This window comes from Piliocolobus tephrosceles, chromosome 14 (assembly GCF_002776525.5).
Source record: "Piliocolobus tephrosceles isolate RC106 chromosome 14, ASM277652v3, whole genome shotgun sequence".
In the NCBI taxonomy this organism is placed as follows: Eukaryota; Metazoa; Chordata; class Mammalia; order Primates; family Cercopithecidae; genus Piliocolobus; species Piliocolobus tephrosceles.
Window position 1 is genome coordinate 83088466 of NC_045447.1, and position 17266 is coordinate 83105731.

The 17266-nt window shown below is 47.0% G+C and overlaps 1 protein-coding gene across 2 annotated transcripts in view; it reads left to right on the forward strand.

Moving 5' to 3' along the window:
- The first annotated feature begins 5928 nt into the window (after window positions 1–5928).
- Window positions 5929–17266, forward strand: part of FXN (frataxin) — a 37588-nt gene continuing 26250 nt past the window's right edge. The window contains exons 1-2 of one of the 2 annotated variants that reach the window (XM_023213238.2): window positions 5929–6622; window positions 16949–17046. In XM_023213238.2, the coding sequence (XP_023069006.2) occupies window positions 6452–6622; window positions 16949–17046 (269 nt within the window). In that variant the 5' untranslated portion in view covers window positions 5929–6451. The remainder of the gene's footprint in view (window positions 6623–16948; window positions 17047–17266) is intronic. The other variant, XM_023213239.3, reaches the window with a different exon arrangement.

Below are 17266 nucleotides of genomic sequence, written 5' to 3' on the forward strand. Positions count from 1 at the left end.
AGTGATCTGCCCATCTCAGCCTTCCAAAGTGCTGGGATTACAGGCATGAGGCACCATGCCTGGCCAACCTTAATTACTTCTTTAAAGGCCTTATCTCCAAATACAGTCATATTCTGAGTGTCCTGGCAGTTAAAATTTCAACCTATGGATTTTGGGAGAACATACTTCAGTCCATCAAACCACTCTAATTAATTAATCTTTGATGAATGCTCACTACACATTTGCATGAGAATTACGTTTTTAACTGTTTGAAAATTATGCTTTGCAAATACATTTGTCTGAGCCCAAAAAGTCTACTTGTTTCTACTATACTATACTTCTTGCATGCTGCACAGATAGAGCCAATTCACTGAGAGAGCAGTATTGCAGTAAAGAAACAGTTTAATCAAGGCAAGGCTGGCCACATGTAAGACAAGAGTTTAGTACTCAAATCAGCTTCTCTGAGAACTCAGAGGCTACGGTTTTTATGGATAAGTTGGCAGGCAGGGAGTTAGGGAATGGGTGCTGCTGGTTGATTGGGGATAAAGCATGGCAAACAATCCTCATGTGCTGAGTCCACTATAGGGTGCTGGCCACAGGACTGGTTGAGTCATGAGTCGCGAGTCCAGATGAAGTCAGTTGGTATCCAAAATGCACAGTTCTGAAAATCATCTCAGAAGACCCATCGTAGGTCCTACAATAGTGATGTTATTTACAAGAGCAAATGGGGAAGTCATGGATCTTATGACCTCCAGCGCATGACTATAAGAAGGCAAGCTATGCCTACATCTTAGCAGAATTCAGATCCCTCCCATACTCCTCATCTTGTGGCCTCTCATTAGTTTTACAAAGGCAGTTTCAGTCCCCGAAAAAGGAGGGGCTCAGTTTTAGGGAGGGACTATTACCATTCTTGTTTCAAAGTTAAACTATACACTAAATTCCTCCCACAGGTAGCTTGGCGTGGCCTTTGTTATATGCCCAGAAATAAGTGAGGACAGCCAGCCTGTGAGTCAGAAGCAAGATGGAGTCAGCCGAGCTAAATTCCTCTCACTGTCATCACCTTTACAAAGGTGGTTTCATTAGGTATATTAATGCAAATTCCTTAGTTAACACAAAGAATGACTCTCTAAAGGCTACATTTCAGATACATCACACGCTTCTTTCCTGTTGTTCCCTCAAACAGTAACCAAGAAGAGTATTTTTGTACGAGAGAGAGGGGCCTCTGCCTGAAGCTCCCTTAATCTGTCAGATCACAGATCAAAAGCTATCACACACTGCCCAAGGGACCCTGCAGGGAGCCACTCTCAGAAAATAAATCCAAACCTCCTTTTTTCTGGCCACTGAAACATTCAATAATTAGCTCATTATCTAAATCATTTATGTGTTTAATATTTATTGACTTTGGAATTATTGATTACTTTGCTGAGTATCTTATGAATTTAATTTATATTAATATTAAGGCGATGCATCAAATTGCATTCCAGAGTGTGGATCTGACTCCAGTGCCATACTCAGTCTCCTGGGACGTACAGCTGTTTCTCTTCCCTCATTATAGAAAAAAATTGCCCTTGGCAAATGTCAAAGAACATCCTTTTATCAATCTCTCTTACCAATCAATCCAAGCAAATGCAGTGGGCTTTCTTTTCCCCAGAGCTGAGGTCACGTCCTGGCAGGAAGTTAAGTCTTTAGGCACTGAATCATACCACTGAGCCGAAGCCCAGGGCTAAGCAAGAATGAGTGAGAATTTGGAGACTTACGGTTTGGTCATCTGTAGAGGATTGGGTTTTGGTTTTTGTCTTGTTTTGTTTTTTGGTGCCCTACAAGGTTTCTTTCTCACTGTCCTTCATCAGGTAATATGCCCTGCCCCTGAGCTGGCCAATTGTGTTACCCCATTCCCTTAGCAACAGTGATTGCTCCTGAAGAAACAGGAGGCCAACAAAGAATATCACTCACTCACCAGTAGAGTGTCTATGTCAGAGATATTAGATAAACAGGAAAACTAACAATTACATTGCAGGCTGTGGAAACACTGAGAGGTACCTAAGGCACACCTGTGGGAATATGGAAGTTTGGTTTCATAAAAGGATTCTGGAGGAGGTCACCTCTGACATCTCAGTTGAGTCCTACAGGATATGGAGAAAGTAGCCCCATGTTCCAGTTACTATGGCTGTGTAATAAATTACCTAAAACATACTGGATTAAAGCTATGAAAACATCTTTTCTGCTCAGAGATTCTGTGGGCCTGAAATTCACATGGAACACAGAAGGCATACCTTGTTTCTGCTCCATGATGTCTAAGGATTCAGCTGGAAGACTGGGAGGCTAGAGGCTGGAATTATCTGAAGAATGACTCATTTACATGTCTACTGGTTGGCCCTGGTTGTTGGCTGAGGGGGCCTCAGCTCTCTCTACATTGTCTCTCTACTTTGGCTAGTTTGGATTTCCTCAAAACATGATGGCTGGTCCCCAGTGTCAGCATCCCAAAAAGAGGGAGTGCCGGACACAGTGGCTCACACCTGTAATCTCAGCACTTTGGGAGGCTGAGGTGGGAGGCTGCTTGGGTTCACAAGCTCAAGACCAGCCTGGGCAACATAGCGAGACTCTGTCTCTACCAACAATTTTTAAAATTTTAAAAATTAGCCAGGTGTGGTGATGCATACTTATAGTCCCACTTACTTAGGAGGCTGAGGCAGGAGGATCACTTGATCCCAGGAGGTCAAGGCTGCTGTGAGCTATGACCACACCACTGCACTTCAGCCTGGGCAACAGAATGAGACTCTGTTTCAAACAAACACCTACACAAACACACACACACACACACACACACACACACACACACATAAAGAGGGAGTTAGGAGGAAGCTGCATCCTTTTTAAGACCTAGACTTGGAAGTCACCAAGCATCACTTCTGCAGTACCCTATTGGTTGGAATAATTATAGCCCCAACCCGAATTCGAAGGGAGGAGAATAGATAACATCCCTGGGTGACAGGAATGTCAAAGTCCCAAATAGCATATGACATATGACAAATATTGGTGTGGCCCTCTTTGGAAGATCCAATCTTCCATACCAGGCAAAGGGATGGAAGACTAAGGAACAACATGAGGGATAGCCAGAGAGGGAAAAAGCATCACTTGTTCTAGGAACTACAAATAGTTTGGAGAAGCAAAGATGTCTAGATGCCTCCCAATATGCAGAGTGGGGTTTACAGAAGAGAGTGGTAACGGCGCTGGCAGAGCTAAGGTGGGCAGGAAAGCTTCCTGTCATATTAAAAAAGCTGGAATTTATCTTGATGGTGGTGAAAGCGGAGGGCTATGGTTAGATTCACATTTGAGATTTAGATTTTTAGATTTAAAATGATCACCCTCGTGACACTGGCTTAACTCACAATTTTGCCCAAGGCCTACGCTACCGCAGTGCTTCTGAAACTTTAAAGCACATTAGAATCACCTGGAGATCTTGTTAAACCATGGATTGCTGGGCCTCAAAACCCCAGAGATTCCGATTCAGTAGGTCGAGAACAGGGCCTGAGAATTTGTATTTCTAACAAGTTTCCAGGTGATGCTGAGGCTGCTGGTCCAGGGACCATATTTGAGAATCATTGCCCTATGATAAATCCTATCAAAATATCCTAATGGCAGAGCATGGCAATTCTGGTGAAATCCTCCCCTACCCATAACCTGACAGCTGTTAGGATCTGCCTACCTGGGGCTAAAAGCAACCAAGAGAGGAACAGGTACAGTGTACTAGAGGGTCCCTCAACATCTTTGCCCACGCCACAGTGCCCCAGCTTCTTACCAAGTGTGCCTGATTCCTCTTGACTACCTCCAAGGAACTGGAGAAGGACGAGTTCTTTCGAAGCCTTCATCTTCTCTGATCTGCTACTCTAGGTCTATTTCTTTGGCCAAAAAGTTGGGGCAACGACACCAACTTTGCAGGCAGCTGGAGCATTTCCTAGTGGCCTTTCTGTGTCAGAACTTGCTAAGCATGCTAGCTAATAACGATACAACAAGGGCGCGGTGGCTCATACCTGCAATCCCAGCACTTTGGGAGGCCGAAGGGCGGATCACCTGAGGTCGGGAGTTCGAGACCAGCCTGGCCAACATGGTGAAACCCCATCTCTACTAAAAATACAAAAATTAGCCAGGCATGGTGGCGGACACCTGTAGTCCCAGCTACTCTGGAGGCTGAGACAGGAGAATCGCTTGAACCCAGGAGGTGGAGATTGCAGTGAGCAGAGATGGCACCACTGCACTCCAGCCTGGGCAACAAAGCAAGACTCTGTCTCAAAAAATAATAATAATAATAACTAATGATGCAGCTCTCTCTCTCTGAGTATATAATGCAGTTCTGATGATGTGAGGAAGGGCCTTCCTGTTGGTGTGGCAGAGTCTGAGACCACTGCTGGCAACAAAAACACTCCCCTTTGATGCCTATGGGCTCTCCCTTTATGGCTTCAAGGAGGGCTTCTCAATCTTGGCAGTAGTTTGGACTGGACACTTCTTTGTTGCACAGGTTGGGGGCTGTCTTGCACATCACAGGACGTTTCATCCCTGGCCTCTACCTACTAGATGCCAGTAGAACACACCCACCCCACAGCTGCCCACTGTGACAATCAAAAGCATCTCCAGATACTTTGCAGGGGGAAAATGATTTCTCCAGGCCTGGCATATACATAACAGTATTTAAGCAGCTGCCTAGAATTAGTTAAACACAGAAAGATGTCTCTCATCCAGAACGCCCTGGACCACCTCTTTGACAGGCTATCAGATCCTCAACTCCTCCACCCTATTTCTGAAGGCCCTGTGCCAACGCCACTTCTTCCATGAATACTTCCTTGGTTCCCCCATCCCTAGCTCTATATAAATCTCCCATTCAACACTCATACCTGTTACATTCCTCTCAACACTTGTCATTTAGCATCCTAAGTATGTAAACATGTCTCTCTCCACGATTCACAAAGCGGCTTTGGAAGAACTTTGGTACCTTCCCATCTTCTCTGCCATGAAAAGTGTACACGGTTGACATTTTCTTTCTTTTTTTTTTTTTTCTTTAAGACAGTATCTTGTTATGATGGCCGGGCTGGGATGCAGTGACTATTCACAGGCACAATCTTGGCTCACTGCAGCCTTGAGCTCCCAGGCTCAAGTGATCCTCCTGCCTCAGCCTCCTGAGTAGCTGAGATCACAGGCATGCACTACCACAGTCGGCTCACATTTGACATCATCTAAAGCATATATAAAATGTGAAGAAAACTTTCACAATTTGCATCCTTTTGTAATATGTAACGGAAATAAAATTCTCTTTTAAAATCTATCAACAATAGGCAAGGCACGGTAGGTGGCTCATGCCTATAGTCTCAGCACTTTGTGAGGCCCAGGCGGGCGGATCGCTTGAGCCTAGGAGTTCCAGGGCACCATGGGCAACATAATGAAACCCTGTCCACAAAAAATACAAAAATTAGCTGGGAGTGGTGGCACACACCTGTAGTCCCAGCTACTTGGGAGGCTGAAATGGGAGGACTGCCTGAGCCCTAGAGGGGGAAGTTGCAGTAAGCCAGGGCTGCACCACTGCACTCCAGCCTGGGCAACAGAGTGAGACTCTGTCTCAAACAAATAAATGAGGCGGGTGGATCGCGAGGTCAGGAGATTGAGACCATCCTGACTAACACGGTGAAACGCCGTCTCTACTAAAACAAACAAACAAACAAAAAAAAATTAGCCGGGCGTGGTGGCAGGCGCCTGTAGTCCCAACTACTTGAGAGGCTGAGGTAGGAGAATGGCGTGAACCGGGGAGGCGGAGCTTGCAGTGAGCCGAGATCGCACCACTGCACTCCAGCCTACGGGACAGAGCGAGACTCCGTCTCAAAAAAAAATAAACAAACAAACAAAATCTATAAACAATATTTATTGTGCACTTAACAGGAACCATGCCCTGTCCAAAAAAACTTTACAGGGCTTAACTCATTTTATCCTTACCACAATGCTATGAAGCAGGAACTTTTATAAACTGCATTTTATAAACAAGGCACAGAGAGGTTAATTAACTTGCCCGTTGGTCACACAGCTAGGAAGTGGGCAGAGTACAGATTTACACAAGGCATCCGTCTCCTGGCCCCACATACCCAACTGCTGTAAACCCATACCGGCGGCCAAGCAGCCTCAATTCGTGCATGCACCCACTTCCCAGCAAGACAGAGCTCCCAAGTTCCTCCTGTTTAGAATTTTTTAAGCGGCGGGTCACCAGGCTGTAGTCTCCCTGGGGTCAGGGGTCCTGGTTGCACTCCGTGCTTTGCACAAAGCAGGCTCTCCATTTTTGTTAAATGCACGAATAGTGCTAAACTGGGAAGTTCTTCCTGAGGTCTAACCTCAGGCTGTTTCCCCACAGAAGAGTGCCTGCGGCCAGTGGCCACCAGGGGTCGCCGCAGCACCCCGCGCTGGAGGGCGGAGCGGGCGGCAGACCCGGAGCAGCATGTGGACTCTCGGGCGCCGCGCAGTCGCCGGCCTCCTGGCGTCCCCCAGCCCGGCCCAGGCCCAGACCCAGACCCTCACCCGGGCCCCGCTTCCGGCAGAGCTGGCCCCGCTCTGCAGCCGCCGGGACCTGCGCACTGGCATCGATGCGACCTGCACAACCCACCACGCCGTGAGTATCCGCGCCGGGAACCGCCGCGGGCCGCACGCCTGCGTAGGGAGGCGCCGCGCACGCCGGGGACGCTCCGGGGACGCGCGCAGGTCTAGCTCACCCTGCTCGGTCTCAGGGCGGTCCGGAAGTAGCGGCCTTGCAACTCGCTTATCTAGTTCTCCCGGTTGCATTTGCACTGGCTTCTGCTTCCCGATGGAAAAGGGGACGTTTTGTCCTGCAGTGCGACTGCAGGGCACGGCACGGGCGAAGGCAGGGCAGGCTGGTGGAGGGGATCGGGTCCGAGGGGTCTGCGGCTGTCTCCATGCTTGTCACTTCTCAGCGATAACTTGTTTCGATAATATTCATAGGTGGTATCTGCTAGTATATACATACACATCGTGTGTGTCTGTGTGTATCTATGTATAACGTGTGTGTGTGTTGGCGCGCACGGGCACGCACATACCTAATATTTTTAAGGCTGGATTTTTTTTGAACGAAATGCTTTCCTGGAGCGAGGTGAAACTTTCAGAGCTGCAGAGTAGCTAGAGCAGCAGGGACCCTGGCTTCTGGAAAATGACCCGACCTTTATTCCCAGTTCTGCCCCACTCCACAGAGCTGTGTGACCTTGGGGGATCCCCTAACCTCTCTGAGACGTGGCTTTGTTTTCTGTAGGGAGAAGATAAAGGCGACGCCCGTTTTTGCGGACCTGGTGTGAGGATTAAATGGTAATAACATAGATAAAGTCTTAAGAACTTCAAATTAGTTCCCCTTTCTTCCCTTGGGCATACAAAGAAATATCTGGCCCAGTTATGCCACGACTTGAAAGGAGGAAACCCAAAGAATGGCTGAGGGGATGAGGAAGATTCCTCAAGGGGCGGACGGGGTATTTAATGAGGGTCTTGAAGATGCCAAGGAAGTGGTGGAGGGTGTTCCACGAGGAGGGAACCGTCTGGGCAAAGGCAAGGAAGGCGGAAGGATCCCTTCTGAGTGGCTGGGCATGTATTAGGGGAGATGAAAGAGGCAGGCCAAGTCCAAGCCATGTTTGTGTTGCTCCCCAGAGTTTGTACTTTAGGCTTAAACTTCCCACTTACATGTGTTATTTGGCCCGCATTGTGTTTGAAGAAGCTTTGGGATTGTTTGCCAGTGCTTAAAAGTTGGGACTTAGAAAATGGATTTCCTGGCAGGGCGCGGTGGCTCATGTCCATAATCCCAGCCCTTTGGGAGGCCTAGGCAGGTGGATCACCTGAGGTCAGGAGTTCAAGACTCACCTGGCCAACATGGTGAAACACTGTCTCTACTGAAAAATACAAAAAAAAAAAAAAAAAAAAAGAAGAAGAAGAAAAAAAAGAAGAAAGAAAGAAATGTTAGCCGGGCGTGGTGTCGCACGCCTGTAATCCCAGCTACTCCGGAGGTTGAGGCAGAAGAATCACTTGAACCCGGGAGGCGGAGGTTGCATTGAGCCAGGATCGCCCACTGCACTCCAGCCTGGGTGACAGAGCAAGAATCCATCTCAAAAAATAATTATAATAAATAAAAATAAAAAATAAAATGGATTTCCCAGCATCTCTGGAAAAATAGGCAAGTGTGGTCATGATGGTCCTTAGGCCCCCTCTAGGAAAGCAGACATTTATTACTTGGTTTCTGTGCACTACCTGAGCTGCTGCGTATTGGGCTTCCACCCCTGGCTGTGTGGACAGCATGGGGTGTCAGCAAAGTTGTTGTTTTTTTTTGTTTTTTTTTGAGACGGAGTTTCCCTCTTGTTGCCCAGGCTGGAGTGCAGTGGCTCAATCTCAGTTCACTGCAACCTCTGCCTCCCGGGTTCAAATGATTCTCCTTCCTCAGCCTCCTGAGTAGCTGGGATTATAGGCTAATTTTTTAGTAGAGATGGGTTTCTCCATGTTGGTCAAGCTGGTCTCGAACCCCCAACCTCAGGTGATCCGCCCGCCTTGCCCTTCCAAAGTGCTGGAATTACAGGCGTGAGCCACCGCATCCGGCAGTCAGCAGAGTTCTTAATTTAGGAGAATGACAAGAGGTGGTACAGTTTTTTGGATGGTACCTGGTAGCTGTTAAGGGCTGTTGACTGACAAACACACCCAACTTGGCGCTGGCGCCCAGGAGGTGGACACTGGGTTTATGGATAGATGGTTAGCAACCTCTGTCACCAGCTGGGCGTCTTTCTTCCATACTGAATTAATCACAAATGTTTAACCTGTCTGTTCCACAGTTCCCTTGCACATCTTGGGTATTTGAGGAGTTGGGTGGATGGCAGTGGCAATTGGGGCCACCATCCTGTTTAATTATTTGAAAGCCCTGACTGTCCTGAATTGACCCTAAGGTCCCCTTGGTCTCCAAAATTCGTCAGAAACTGAGTTCACTTGAAGGCCTCTTCCCCACCCTTTTCTCTATCCCTTACATCTACTTCTAGAGCAGCTGTTCAACAGAAACAGAATGGGAGCCACACACATAATTCTACATTTTCTAGTTAAAAAGAAAAAAAATCATTTTCAACAACATATTTATTCAACCTAGTACATACAAAATATTATCGTTCCAACATGTAATCAGTATTTTAAAAATCAGTAATGAGGCCAGGCACTGTGGCTTACTCCTATAATCCCAGGAGTTCGGGAGGCTGAGGCGAGTGGATCATCTGAGATCAGGAGTTCAAGACCAGCCTGGCCAACATGGTGAAACCCCATCTCTACTAAAAATTAGCTCGGCATGGTGGTGGGTGTCTGTAGTCCCAGCTACTCGGGAGGCTGAGGCATGAGAATCACTTGAGTCCAGGAGGCGGAGGTTGCAGTGAGCCAAGATTTTGGGATACTCTGTCACACACACACACACAAAAATCAGTAATCAGATATCTTACATACTCTTTCATACTCATACTTCCAGCATATCTCAATTCACAATTTCCAAGTAAATGCTCGATCTCTATTTAGTTTTATAAAATTGACAATTGAAAATGATGGTTCACATAGTCGAGTTGTTCCAAACACACTTAAATGTCTCCTAGGCCGGGTGTGGTCACTCACACCTGTAATCCCAGCACTTTGGGAGGCCGAGATGGGCGGATCATCTGAGGTCAGGAGTTTGAGACCAGCCTGGCCAACATGGTGAAACCCTGTCTCTACTAAAAATACAAAAATTAGCTGGGTGTGGTGGCGGGCTCCTGTAATCCCAGCTACTCGGGAGGCTGAGGCAGGATAATTGCTTGAACCTGGGAGGCGGAGGTTGCAGTGAGCTGAGATCACACCACTGCACTCCAGTCTGGGCGACAGAGCGAGACTCTGTCTCCAAAAAAAAAAAAGAAAAAAAGTCTCTTAATAATGTTATTACTTTATTATCACCTCAAATAATTAAAATTAAATAAAGTCGAAAATCCAGGTCCTCAGTCCCATTAGCCACATTTCTAGTGCTCAGTAGCCAAGGGGGCTGGTGACCACCACGTGGGACAGCGTATTTAGTGCCTGATCATTGGTTCTCAGATCTGGCTACTCAGCAGAATCAAGAATCCACAGAAATGGCTTTTAAGAGCACAACCCCAAAGTCCCCAGCCCCAACCTTACTTACCCGGAGGCTGGGAAGGACTCTGGTTCCACAAGGCAGCCTGTGTTTTTTGATGGAGGGATGTGACAGGGCCTGCGTCTTTAACATTTCCTCTTAAATACTGGAGACAGCTTCGAGGAGGAGATGACTAGATGTGTCTTAGTCCATTTTCTGTTGCTTGTAACAGAATACCTGAAACTGGGCAATTTATATGGTAAAATAATGGTTTTTTACTGCTCTGGAGGCTGAGAAGTCCAAGGTCCAGTCCCTTCTTGCTGGTGGGGACTCTGCAGAGTATTGAGGTGGCACAGGGCGTCATATGGTAAGGGGCTGACTGTGTTACCTCTTTTCTTTTCTTATAAAGCCAACTAGTTTCACTCCCATGATAACCCATTCATCTATGAATGGATTAATCCATTCTTGAGGGAAGAACCTTCATGACCCAGTCACCTCTTAAAGGTCCCACCTCTTAATACTGCCACATTGAGAATTAAGTTTCAACATGAGTTTCGGAGGTGACAGACATTCAAACCATAGCATGCTGCCTCTTAAATAATTCAATAAGCTCCTGTGGCATCCACTTCTACATGCCTTGGACAGCTTTTAGACATCTATTTTCCTAGAGGGACAAGACCATCACCTGTGATCCTATGACCTTTTGGCTTTAGGCCTAACAAGCAAGTTATACCCTTACTCACTTTCAAATCATTTTTATTGTCTTGCAGACAATTTACACAAGTTTACACACAGAAAAGGATATATAAATATTTATACTGCTGCCAGGCACGGTGGCTCACACCTGTAATCCCAGCACTTTGGGAGGCCGAGGCGGGTGGATCACGAGGTCAGGAGATTGAGACCATCCTGGCTAACATGGTGAAACCCCGTCTCTACTAAAAATGCAAAAGAAAAAATTAGCCGGGCATGGTGGTGGGCGCCTGTAGTCCCAGCTACTTGGGAGGCTGAGGCAGGAGAATGGTGTGAACCCGAGAGGCAGAGCTTGCAGTGAGCTTACAGATGGCGCCACTGTACTCCAGCCTGGGCGACAGAGCGAGACTCCTCTCAGAAAAATAAATAAGTAAATATTTATACTGCTTAAAAACTAATAATAAATGCTATGGTCTGCATGTTTGTGTCACCTCACCATTCATATGTTAAAACCTAATCACTGAAGTGATATTAGGAGGTGGGGCCCTTGGGAGGTGATGAGGTATGAGGGTGGAGCCCATATGATTGGGATTAGTGCCCTTCTAAAATAGCCCAGCGGAGCTTGTTCACCCTTACACAGTGACAAGGCATCATCTATGAACCAGGAAACTGGCCCTCGCCAGACACCAGAGCTGTTGGTGCATTGATCTTGGATTTCCCACCCTCCAGGACTCTGAGAAACACATTTCTATTGTTTATAAGCCACCCAGTGGCTGGTATTTTGTTATAGCATCCCAGACTAAGACAAATAACAAATACTTGTATCCCTGACACCAGGTTAAGAGATAGAATTTACTTGTTCCTCAGGAGGCCCTTGTCCTCACCCCATCACTGCCCCGTCCTCCCTAGAGGAATCTGCCAGCCCGAATTCTGTTAATCATACGCTCCTTTTCTTAGAGTTTGACCTCCTCTGTATCTCCCCCAATCCATGTATTGTTTATGTACAAGGTGTTCTGCCGTGGCTGGCCGCCTTTTGTACAACTTGCTTATGTACAAGCTGTTCTGCTGTGGCTTGCCGCCTTTTGTTCAACGCTGTTTTTGAGCGTCATCTGTATGGATGCATGCAGTTGTCATTTATTTGTTTTCACTGCTGGATAGTGTCCGGTTGGGTGAATATATCACATTCTGTATCACACTCTCCCCAGGCTCCTTTAGGTGACATTTGGTTGGTTGCAGTGTTCTGTTATGATGGTGCTGCTGTGACTGTTCTTGTGCATGGACAGAAGTTCCTTTCAGGTGAATTTCTCAGAACGGAATTGCTGGGCAAAGGGCCAGCCAATAGTCAACTCATTTGATGCCAAAAGTGGTTGTACCAGTTCATCCTCCCCCTGCGAGGCATGAGTCCTGATTCACTCTTTAAGTGCTGTGGCTTGACGGGGCCGGGGGCGACAAGGGGACACCTGGGAAGGAAAGCTGGGCTCCTTGCTGGCCACCCAGGCCAGTCCTTACCAGGGGATGGGCAATGATTGGGTCAAGTGGTTCCTGACCCATGGGCCTGAGACTTTAGGCCCAGAAACTAGTATTTCCTCAAATGCATCCCGTGAGCTGGCACTGTGTGAGCAAGCACACACATCTGAAGACTCAAGCTGGGCAGGCCTACCATGACTTGTGGTCCAAGGGCTCACGAGTGACCTGGAGTTAGAGGGAGAGGTGGCCACCGGGTGGCTTTAGAAAGAACACCCATCCTGGCCAGGTGCAGTGGCTCACGCCTATAATCCCAGCACTTTGGGAGGCCAAGGTGGGTGGATCATGAGGTCAAGAGTAAGACCAGCCTGGCTGACATGGTGAAAACTCACCTCTACTAAAAATATAAAAATTAGCTGGGCATGGTAGCACATGCCTGTAATCCCAGCTACTCAGGAGGCTAAGCCCGGGAGGCAGAGGTTGCAATGAGCCGAGATCATGCCACTGCACTCCAGCCTAGGTGACAAAGTGAGACTCCGTCTCAAAAAAAAAAAAAAGAAAGAAAACACTCATCCTATGACCTTGACCTCCAAGCTTTGCCTCCCTTAAGCAGAACAGAATGGAGCCTCCCTCAGGCAGAGGCCGACGTTCGCCTCTGACCTAGGTCTCCACGCTTTTGTTCAGAGCCTGAACACCCTCAGGCTCTGTACTTGGGGTATTTCTGTTCTCTTGTTTTATGATCATGGTTGTGAGGTTTGTTGTGAGTACCATGATCCCTTCCTTCAGAGGAGTAAACTGAGGTTCCAAAAGATTTAGCAGTTGCCCAAGGAATATTAAATTGACAAAAGCGGGTAGGATATAAAGCAAGGAGTATTTGGCAATGGTTCTTTTTTATGATTAAAAACAGCCGAAGAAAGACTTCAACTTGTGCCTTTGAATGAGTAACCTATATTTGACCAAACCTCTCACCAATAACAACCATCAAATCTCTATTAAATTAAAAACACACACACACAAACAAAAACAGCTATTGTGAAGGTATCAGCGACTAAGACAACTAAGGTTTGAGGGGCCAGGATCCTGGAGATTCGGGAACTTCCCCGAGGTGAGCCTGACATTCTCAGACACTTTTCCTTGGATGTTTTGAGCACTGCTCTGATTGCTGGGAAAACAGGTCCTTCCACTGTGCGCACACTCTGGGGCCAGACAGCTTGGGTTCAATCCCAGCTCTGCCACTTAATGTCTCTGTGTCTGTGTAAGCAAGTTACCCTTTGGTGCGTCAGTTTCCTCATCTGTAAAACACAATAGTTGATCCTGATTCGTTAAGATTCTGTACTTGTGAATTTGCCCACTTGCTAAAATCTGTTCCCCCAAAGTCAGTACCCCTGGCCCTTTTGCGGTCGTTTCAAAGATGTGTGCAGAGCGGCAAAAAAATGTGAGCTCCTCCAGGCTCATGTTCCCAGCCAAGGTTCGACAAAGTGCTGCCCTGCCTTCTTATTTCAGCTGTCATAGTGTAAACAGTGTCCTTTTCACAGTCTGGTTAATGCCATGTTTTTCACATTTTTACGCTTTTTTCTGGTGATTTCTCTGTTAAAATTGTCTCCAAGTGTAGTGCAAAGTTCAGCACAGGGAGGCTGTGATGTTCGTTACAGAGAAAATGCATGTGTTAGAGAAGCTTTGTCAGGCATGAGTTAAGGTGCTGTTGTCCTGAGGTCAATTAATTTGTTGTTGTTGTTTGAGACAGTATCTCCCTCATTGCCCAGGCTGTTGTAGTGCAATGGTGTAATCATAGCTCACTGCAGCCTCTACCTCCCTGGTTCAGCCTCCTGAGTAGCTGGGACTACAGGTGCACCCCACCACACCCAGATAATGTTTTTGATTTTTTTTTTTTTTTTTTTTTTTTGAGGTGGAATTTTGCTCATCGCCCAGGCTGGAGTACAATGGTGCAATCTTGGCTCACTGCAACCTCCACCTCCCGGATTCAAGCAATTCTCCTGCCTCAGCCTCCTAAGTAGCAGAGATTACAGGCACACGCTATCACACCTCGCTAATTTTTGTGTTTTTAGTAGAGACGGGGTTTCACCATGTTGGCCAGGCTGGTCTTGAACTCCTGACCTCAGGTGATCCACCCACCTCTGCCTCCCAAAGTGCAGGGATTATAGGCGTGAGCCACAACGCCCAGCCTCATGTTTTTTATTTTTCAAGTTGAAATAGGTCTCTCTATGTTGCCCAGGCTGGTCTGAAATTCTTCAGCTCAGGTAATCCTCCCACCTTGGCCTCCCAAAGTGCAGGGATTACAGGTGTGAGCTACCATGCCCAGCCAAGATCAGTGTTAATGAATCAACTATATATTTCATAAGGTGTCTTTAAACAGAAATTAGGTTATATATTGATCGATTGGTAACAATGTTGTGACCAGCAGCTTAGGAGGACCTAGCCTTGTATTTCTCCTATAAATAATTTGCTCCTTGAGTGTTTGTGGCAACTTTGTAGCACATAACTGTTGAGAATAAGGATTGTAATAAGAGTACGTCCCTCACAGGACTGTAATGAGGACTGAGTCCATTTATGTAAAGGCTGAGAGCAGTGTCAAGCAGACGGTGAACACTCTAGAATGTGCAATAGCTCCAACAGTGGTTATCATGGCTGCCCTCTCACTTCTTCAGAGCCATGTGTTTCTAAGGTCTGCGCTCTGCCCTAACCTCCCACTCCACTGTCCACCAGCCCGTTTCCTCCTCCACTCACTTCCCAGCCCTGTGCCTTCTGCCTTCCCTTTTCTGAGTTTGCTAAGGGCACTGCTGGCTCAAGAGTAGTAACAGTCTCTCACCTCTTGTCTCCACGGCAACCAGTGACCTTTGGAGAATGTAAATCTTATCTCCAATCTCTTAAAGCCCTTCAGTGCCTTCCCAGGATGAGGTCCAGCTAAGGTCCTTGGCAAGACCTAGGCCAACCCCGCCTCCCTCCATCAACTCCCCTGCATCTCTCCACTCCAGCTGCACCACTCTTGTACCCCACTGGCTCTTGTCTGATTATTTCCTTCATCTCCCCAGCTGGTCAGCAGAGCTGGTGGTAATCAACTCAGACCCTGTCGCCTGGATGCTCAGCAGTTAGGGACTAAAAAAAATCAACAGGTCACATTCTTTCCTGCAGATCTTGCTAATAAGATCTGTCAGACAGCAGTCAGCAGTCAGAGCCAATCTTCTGGACTTCAGCAGGCTTCTGCCTCTTGCTATTTCCTGTTGCTTCTCTTAGTGACCTTTTAAGAGCATTGTGGATGCCTCCCAGCCTCCTGCTAACCATTCTGTGACCTGAACAGCCTGCAGTAGCCCTGCCCTTTAGAACTTCCTGATGTGATGGAAATGCTGTGTCTGCACCACTAGCCGCATATGGCCACAGGATTCTTGAAACTGGTGGTGCAGTTGAGGGGCTGACTTTATTTTGCCTCATTAAATTTAAATGTAAATAGCTACATGTGGCTTGTTGGCTAGCCTGTTGGACAACACGGGCTTAGAGAGACACAGGGAGACCTCACTGTAATGCACTAAAAGGTCAAAAAAAATCCTAAGAAATATTCCTAAAAAGCTTTAACATAGGGCCATGTGCGGTAGCTCACGCCTGTAATCCCAGCACTTTGGGAAGCTGAGGAGGGTAGATCACTTGAGGCCAGGAGTTCAAGACCAGCCTGGCCAACATGGTGAAACCCCGTCTCCACTAAAAATACAAAAAACTCGGGTGTGGTGGCGGGCGCCTGTAGTCCCAGCTACACAGGAGGCTGAGGCACGAGAATCACTCGAACTCGGGAGGCCGGGGTTGCAGTGAGCCAAGATCACGCCACTGCACCCCAGCCTGGGTGACAGAGTGAGACTTCATCTCAAAAACAAAAACCAAAAACCAAAAAAAACCAAAAAACAAAAAAAACACTTTAGCATGATTATGTAACCAAAATGCGGGTTAGTTGTTCACCGGATGCACAGTCCAATTAACAACAGCAAGGCCTGGTACCAAAAAAAAGTGAATTTATTCCGAAACTAGCTTGGGTAAAGGGTACAAAGCATCCTGCCTTTCTTTAAAAGTGCTGCTTCCCCTTTGAAGCAGAAAGTGGACACTTTTACAAGGTAAGGGGGAAGTGTGCAAGCGCAAGTAGGGAGGTCCCTCTGCTAGTTCTGTGCCTACTCTACAGGACAGTTGACTTGGCACCTTCCTGGTTAGAAATAAGCTGTAGCAGTGGCCAAGTGGGCCTGCTTTCAAAATGCCCTCCCAGTGAAAGAGAGTCCTGAAGCAATCCCCGAGGGTGGAAGTTCCAGGCCACCACCCACTGGAGGTGAAAGTTCTGTGGTGGGTTTGCTTTGGTCTGCAAATCTGCTGTCAAGCGGAGGTGAGATCTGTGCTCTGGAAGAGCACACAGTTAGAAAAGCTTGCCCTGCGGGGAATGTGTGGAGAGGGGGAGGTGAAAGGTTATATTTGCATTTCTGAAGGGCTAAGTAGGAAACCGCGAACCAGGGGAGAGGAGAAGAGAAGAGAGGAGATTTTTTTTTTAAGAAAAGTAACATATTCTCTTTTTCTTAGAAAAAGTGGAGCACCCGGTTATAGGCACTCTTGAATGTAGAAGTAGCAATATATAAATTATGCATTAATGGGTTATAATTCACTGAAAATAGTAACGTGCTTCTTAACTTTGGCTTTCAGAGTTCGAACCTCCGTGGCCTCAGCCAGATTCGGAATGTCAAAAAGCAGAGTGTCTATTTGATGAATTTGAGGAAATCGGGAACTTTGGGCCACCCAGGGTAAGATAAAACACCTTCCACTTCACAGCTCTCTTCCTCCCTCCTTCCCTGCCTCTCCCATTAGAACCTGGTTTTCTTCCTGAGCAGCAACAATCTTAGGCATCTTTCCGTGTGACTGAGTATCCACCACATTCTTTTTAATGAAATAGTATTAGATCGTATGGATGCTACATAATCCATCTAACCCATCCCCTATTTTTGGACATTCAGGTTGTTTCCA